The 7382-nt window shown below is 30.0% G+C and overlaps 1 protein-coding gene across 6 annotated transcripts in view; it reads right to left on the reverse strand.

Moving 5' to 3' along the window:
* The window catches only part of prim2 (DNA primase subunit 2), a 126744-nt gene extending 125904 nt beyond the window's left edge, over positions 1-840 (reverse strand). For 4 of the 6 annotated variants that reach the window (XR_015505069.1, XR_015505071.1, XR_015505070.1 and 1 more), the window contains exons 1-2: positions 800-840; positions 287-438 (exon numbers count right to left, since the gene is read on the reverse strand). Coding sequence is in view for 3 of the 6 variants with exons in the window: in XM_087277777.1 (XP_087133903.1) it covers positions 287-431 (145 nt within the window). In the remaining 3 variants the exon portion in view is untranslated. 6 annotated transcript variants of the gene reach the window in all.
* Between the last annotated feature and the right edge of the window lie 6542 nt (positions 841-7382).

Raw genomic sequence — 7382 nt, forward strand, 5'->3', positions numbered from 1 at the left:
TTCTACATTTGTGTCAATAGATAACATTATTTGAACATTCTTCAAAATACCTTCCTTTATGCTCAACAAACAAACAACTTAAAAAAATGTTTTAAACCCCTTTCAGAGTGAGTATATTTTCATTATTGGGTCAACTATCCCTTTAACAAGACATTACTAATCAGAGACAATATGGTTTAATTAAAAATTACAAATAAATAAAAAGTTATGACTATTTAACAATCATTCTCATTTTTAGTGCATTATGATGGTTAATAAACAAACATGGCATGTGCTAAAGACTCACATTTCAGTCTCTCCACTGCAAAGGTCTCAAACTCGATGAGGGAGATGTTGTCCAGAGGAGGCTGACCATAAAACTGCAGACAGTGATCATACAGATCACTCTGAGAGCTGCTGATCAGCTTCTTCCTTCTGCCTAAAAACTGCATTTTAAACCTACACAACAGAGATAACGTTATAGGGCTATAGTTTAAGCTTTAAAAAAGTGCTACACCTGAAATAATTCATGATCCGAACAACATTAAATAATCCAGACTTGTAACAATACTTAAATAACATAAATACGCAGTACAGCTTTTGTGACAGATTATTAATGTGTGTAACTAGAACAATGCTAAGTTAAAAAGCTAACGTAGTTCATTATACGCAGGTAATATATGTTGCTTTATGTCAGCAAAGTCCTCGCGGGTGTTTAACGTTACACACTTAAACATGGTAATGATATTAGCGTTAGGTGTATAAACAAAAGCTGGATGTATACAGAATTATTACACGTTACTGCCAGAGAACAACAAACCTGCCTGTCTCTTCCAGGAGCCTGAATCCCGCCAAGGAGCTGACGTTCCAAACAAAGCGCGGGTATATGACGCCACTCATAAAATCCACCAATCGTATTCAACAAACGTCTGTTTCCGGGGGCTGTTACAGAATCATTTAGAAGACTCGGTTCTTTTGAACAATTCATTTGAAAAAAACGGACATTTTTGGTTCACTGATTTATTGAAATTTATTTTAAGTTTTATTTACATTGAGATGATTACACATAATTTTGTAACCGACTCAAACAACCAGTTCTTGATCAATGACATCGATTCGTGACGTATTACTTTCTCGTGTGTTTCTGACATTGCAAAAATGCTTTAATGTAGGGTGTTTTTATTAGTAAATTTGTTTTAGTAGTTTTTTTTTATTATGTTATATATTATGTAAGTATATTAGATCTAAATATACAAATATTAATTTACAGCCAGAACGCAACTTTTTTTTAGATTCAACTAAGGTTTTTATTTTGTAAATATTTCTGTAATTATAAAATTAAAGTATCTTTTCACAGCACCAGTCAAACGCTAGATCCAATCTACTACGTCCTATTATTGCCCACTGTCATTTATCGCAAACATTCGGACAAGTTTTGGTAAACGATTCATTGAAAAGATTCAACTCAAAAGAACGCTATCATATAAACAAGTTTGCAGTTTAAGGGCCTTTGAATTAAATACACACATTTAATTGTAGCTTAAATTGAATTGTATTTTAATTTGATAAAATTTAAAATGCATTTATATTTGCAGTACAAAGTATTTATTAGATTATTTCTTATTTTATTTTATTTTATTTCTTAACTTAAATGAAAAATGTTGTCCTTCATAATTTTATGAAGTTTAGTTGTATATACACTGTAGAACATTTGCGTAAATCTGCAGTTTTCTGTATTTTGTTATTCATGTTTTTATTTTTAATTTTCCCAGTTTAGCCTATGCTTTTAAATTGCATTATGGGACCTTTCTTTTAACAACTTTGAAAAGTTCGAAGTAAAAGTGACTTTTATTAACATTTTTAATAGTTCAAAGTCTGGGTTTGTGTTTGTCGGTACGGGAACCTTGCAATAAACTACATTTTCTGTTATTTTAAAGACTTAATAATTTATAATACGTCATATTATTTAAAACTACTTAAATGTCAATAATGTTAAATTTTCAACATCAAAAGTCAACAGAGAGAGGTCCAATAATAAAGTTCAACTGTAATCAAAACTTAGGCCTATGAATCACAAAATAGGAGTTGGCTATTTTCTATAAATGGTAATCTAAGCGTGAGAACTGCGTTCCACTGAAAATACGCAGTTTGTTGATTCTGCATCACAGATATCTGCGCGTACTTCCACGTACATCTCACCCACACACACCAGCTGACTGACGACTGTAAAACATCTTCTTCCTGCAGGCACGGCTTCATCTAAACCATATTAACCGATTCCTCTTATTTGTATAAATAATTGAGTAACTGAAAGCAGCATGTTCATAAATGACAGCATGCTTAAAAAATAAAATTTGTCCAAATGGCTTGCTATGCGCATACACGCATACACGTGCTCAGTGGGATGGAGATGTTGGCTTATACTGCCCTCGATTGGCTATGCAGTAGAAGTGTTTTTTCTATTATTTTCTTTTTTTTTATTATTATTGGTTTCAATAACAAAAACAATAGATTGCAGAAATTTGGAACATTAGAAAAAAATTGAGATGTTACAATCTGCATAATACAATATAAAAAAAAAGAAAAAAGAAAAAATACTAATAAAAATTAAAATTAAAAAAAGAGGCCAGAGGAAAAACTATAAAAGGTTACATATGAAAGCCATTTTTTTACTTTTAAAAGACTTTTTGTTTTTATGCCCTTTAAAGACAAAATATTTGACTTATATTCAATTAAAAAAAATAGCCAGAATTAAAAAAAAATTCCAATAATTTACACTTGTGAGTAAAAAACTTACCAATAATAAAAAAGGTTAACAATGTACTGAATGCAAGATTTAGAGTTGTAATAAAAGAAAATTATGTCAAAAGTCTTTCAACAAATATCAACATTTGTCTTTTCTGAGATAGATACATAGTTCTGTTTAAAATAATTTCACACAAGAACATTCACAAAAAAGATGAATAATGGTTTCCTCCAAGTCACAAAAAGTACATTTGTTTTCAATATCTATCATATATTTACTAAGGAAGCTTTTACAAGGATAACATCTATGTAATTTCTTTTACCTTGTTAGTTAGCAAATGTTTATGTGGAAGATTCCAATTAATGTCCCGATTTATGTTATATGTGGCCAGCCATTTAAAATAGAAGCTGGAATTGTTTTATGCTTAAAAAGTCAGCATCATACAATTATTAAATTTATCATCAACTATTGATATCTCTTTTATTGAGATTGGGTTGTTTGGTCTAAAGGTGGATCCAAATTAAAAGTTTGCACTCCCTTCAATAAAGTTTTTAAACCATTGAGAATGGCATGAATTACTGTATCGGTCTGTGTACCATCCTTCATTTGATTATTCCTTTCCAGGATAAAAGAAATAATCAAATGAATGGATGGTACATAAAACTGTATTTTATTCTTTTTCTGAGGGTTCAAAATTTAGCTTTTTAAACTCAGAAAATAAACATAAAGTACCATTGTCATCTAATAATTGACAAATAAAAAAAATATTTTAAAAACCATTTCTCTAAAAAATAAAGATTTGCAAACAATACTTCAATTGTTCCAAATGAAGCAGTGGTAAGGAGAAAATTTGTGCTTGTATATTCATAACCATGATAGTAAGAGCAGTTTATGAAATGTTGTTAATTTTATGAGTAATTATCCAAGTGAGAAAGGACATTGTAATAGAAAAGCAATACCTCCAATTTGAATAAAAATAAAGTTGTGAAATATTTTCCACATTGAATAAGGTTTTTTAAGAAATCTCTTCAGTCAATTTATTTTTAATGTATGATTAAATAAAGTGAAGTCGACAATCCCTAAACCTCTGTCCCTAATCTTGTTTCTTAGAATATCTTTTTTTAATCTTATGTGGTTTGTTTTTCCATATAAAATTATATAATAATTTATTTTTTCTATTAACATTTTCTTAAAAAATGACCTTATATAAACATTAAAAAGATTAATGTGCGATAATGTTACAGCTGGAACCAAACGTTTTAATTATATTTTAATTATTATGAATGAATTATTATTAGCTGCAATTTAGAGCTTTCGTGGATTTTCTACTTTTAATAATTCTTCCAAAAAAAATAAACTAAACTAATAACTTAATATACTTTAAAAATGCCAAAAATTTATTAAAAATTTATTCTTGGCGTTAGCTGCATTTCCAGCATTGTTAGTCCCTTTAGTCTCACATGATCCTTAAAAAAAATCTGTTTTTTTTTTTATTATATATTTTATTTAGCAAAGAATTAGTATTGATAATAATGGCTAATGTTACTTTTGCATCTAATTTACTGACTTTATGGAAAAGAACAAACTATTATTTGAACATTATAAAAAAACAATGAACAAAATCTTCAATTCCTCAAAACAAATATTACTGCAAACTAGTTTTACACTATAGTTGAGCAGCGGGTTTTCTTTTTCAAGTGAGACTACACAGTAATGTAAACACCTGAGTGATTGTACTTCATGAATAAACTATTATTTAAAGTACTTTACTCCAGATCATTTGAAACTGAATGCTGTAATTCTGACTCAGAAACATTTCCTTTTCACAAAGCTTTTTCCAGCTCATCATGACTATGATCTTTCCTCTGATAACAAGTGATCCAATTACACTCTGGTCTGAACTTCCATAGGCTAACCAATGACATCAATTTGACTGTAAATTGGAAACAACTGCTCATTCATGATTTCCTCTCATTACAACACATCCGATCTAAAGTAATGTGTTTCCTTACAGACTTTGATAAAGCCTAAGTCAGTCTGTAATTTAAATGCGATTTCTAGAAGCGTGTATTAAAATTTGATGTGTACTCACTACATTTATATGCCTAATCTGTCAGTATTTTTGCACCTCTGTCTGTCAGATTTCAAGAAACAGTAAAGAACAAAGAAGTCCACACACATAGACACAAAACAAATAGCCTAAACTCAGCTAAAGATATCATTAGCTGCCCATAAAAGGTGGGGAAAAAACATTTCAAATGGAAGAGAGGTTGTGCAAAGATTGAAAATATGTGAATGAAAATGTAGCCTATGCATGGTATGATGTAAAGTTATCGTATTATTATTATTTATTTAAAAGTATTTGTATTATTAACTTGAATATGTAAACTCTTTTCTTTTAATTTGCATGTTTGCCCACAAATAGCAAATGTAGCATAAAAGAGTTGATGATAACTCATTTACTTTAATTTGATCAATGAAATTTCCAAGCTCATGATGACGTTTATTTTCATTCAGTGAACTAATGGGATGGGGAAGCAAAAGAACACATGACAAATGTGAAAAAAGCAAGCAACAGCTCTTTCTTTGTGCGTTTTCACATGAAATGAAATTTACAAAAGTATTATCATACAAAGACAAACATTTTGTACGAGTTGATGTTTTAAATAAATGAAGTGGTTTCTTCAGGCAACTAATACATGCTAGCATTAAGATAATCCATGCTAGCAGGGGCAGGCATTAAAACATGCTAGCCAACTGTAACAATGTTAGAAACATGTTTATTAGCTTTAGTAGCTTATTAGCTTTAGTTTATTTCAATGAAATGGTCTTCGATTAATTGTTAGCAACATGTCAAACATGCATAAGTTTTTGTAATTAAACCAAGGTAACTACAAATTAGCCATGATATTGCGACACTACCCATAGTGCACTGTAGCCTAAACGCTGTAAAAATGTTTGTATTTTAATGGTAATCTATATGCCACAAAACCATAGTTACTAAACAAATATTGTAATAAAACTATGGTTGTTTTTTTAATAGAAACTTGCAAACATCTCTTTCTGGATAGCGTTAATACATGCTAAAAGCATCATGCTAGCAATGTAATAAAACTTGAGAATACTGTATGCTCATTTTTTCTTTCTATTTTTCATTTTACCTTAGTTTAAATTGATACTGGAGTGTTTCAAACCCTGAAGCTAAATGGATTTTGGATTTGAATTTAGGCTACCTTCTACTTATGTGTTCTGATGGTTAGTTTAATCCGGCAGGTAGCTCTCTGCAACTCCCACTGAAGCTAAATAGGGCTGTGCTCAGTCAATACCTGGACGGGAGACCGCATGGGAAAGTTAAGTTGCTAGCGGAAGTGGTGTTAGTGAGGCCAGCCGGAGGCGATCAACCTGCTGTATGTGTGGGTTATAACCACTGATGTAAATAAATCAGTGGTCTTAATGTCCCATTATATGGATGGGGACTCTATACTGCTCAGTAAGCGCTGTCTTTCGGATGAGACATTAAACCGAGGTCCTGACTCTCTGCAATTGTTAAAAATCTCAGAATGTCCTTCTAAACATTCCCACATCATAATTGGCTTCCTTCACTCTCACTTCATCTTCTCTCCACCAATCAGCTGGTGTGCGGTCTGGTGCAATATATGGCTGCCGTTGCGTCATGTAGGTGGATGCTGCACACTGGTGGTAGATGAGGAGATTCCCCACAAAAATATGAAAAGCGTTTTCAATGTCCAGAAAAGCACAATATAAATGTAAGGAATTATTATCAATTATTATTATTAATCATACAATAATTTCTTCAACCTTTTGAAAAACATGATTGTGCATTTTTTGTTTTTTAAATGTGAATTTGATTAAGCTGCATGTGTTATACATATATATATATATAAGTTAGTATATTTCAAATGTTACATTTAAATGTAATATATATATATATATATATATATATATATATATATATATATATATATATATATATATATATATATATATATATATATATATATATATATATATATTACATTTAAATGTAACATTTGAAATATACTAACTTGCATCTTTATCACTGCAAATGTGTCAGGCCCGTAGCCAACCTGATGAAAGGGGTGGGTTTTTTTTTTTTTTCTCAAAAAGTGGATCTTTTTGCAGTTATATGCCTCATTTATTAAGTATTCCATTTTAATGGCATTTTAAGCACTATTTTTAGCTGGATTAGCTTGTCAGATGGTCATCATAACAACACTTTTCATGTACAAAAAATATTTCCTAAAGATTTAGATCTAAATTTTTCATACATTTTTGAAAATACTTAATTTTAACATACAAATTTATTAGATTCTATATCATTAGAAAAAAAAAAATAGTAATCTGGTAATTTGTTTATTAAAAACTGTATCCTATTGTCATTTATTTGGCAAAACTGGTCAGCACATTCCACAATCCTCGGTCAGAATTTGACCATTTGAATAATTAACAACTAATTATAATTAATAAAAAAATAAAATAAAATAATGATAATAATAATAGTAATGTAGAGCGCCACAATTTCTCTAGCCTCTTTTGTAAAAAAAACTGTAGCGAAAGATGACTTCACTTATACAGAATGTATATTTTCTTGCACAGCTGGATGTTAAACTATTAT

This window comes from Danio rerio, chromosome 13 (genome assembly GCF_052040795.2).
Source record: "Danio rerio strain M-AB ecotype USA chromosome 13, GRCz13ab, whole genome shotgun sequence".
Taxonomy (NCBI): Eukaryota; Metazoa; Chordata; class Actinopteri; order Cypriniformes; family Danionidae; genus Danio; species Danio rerio.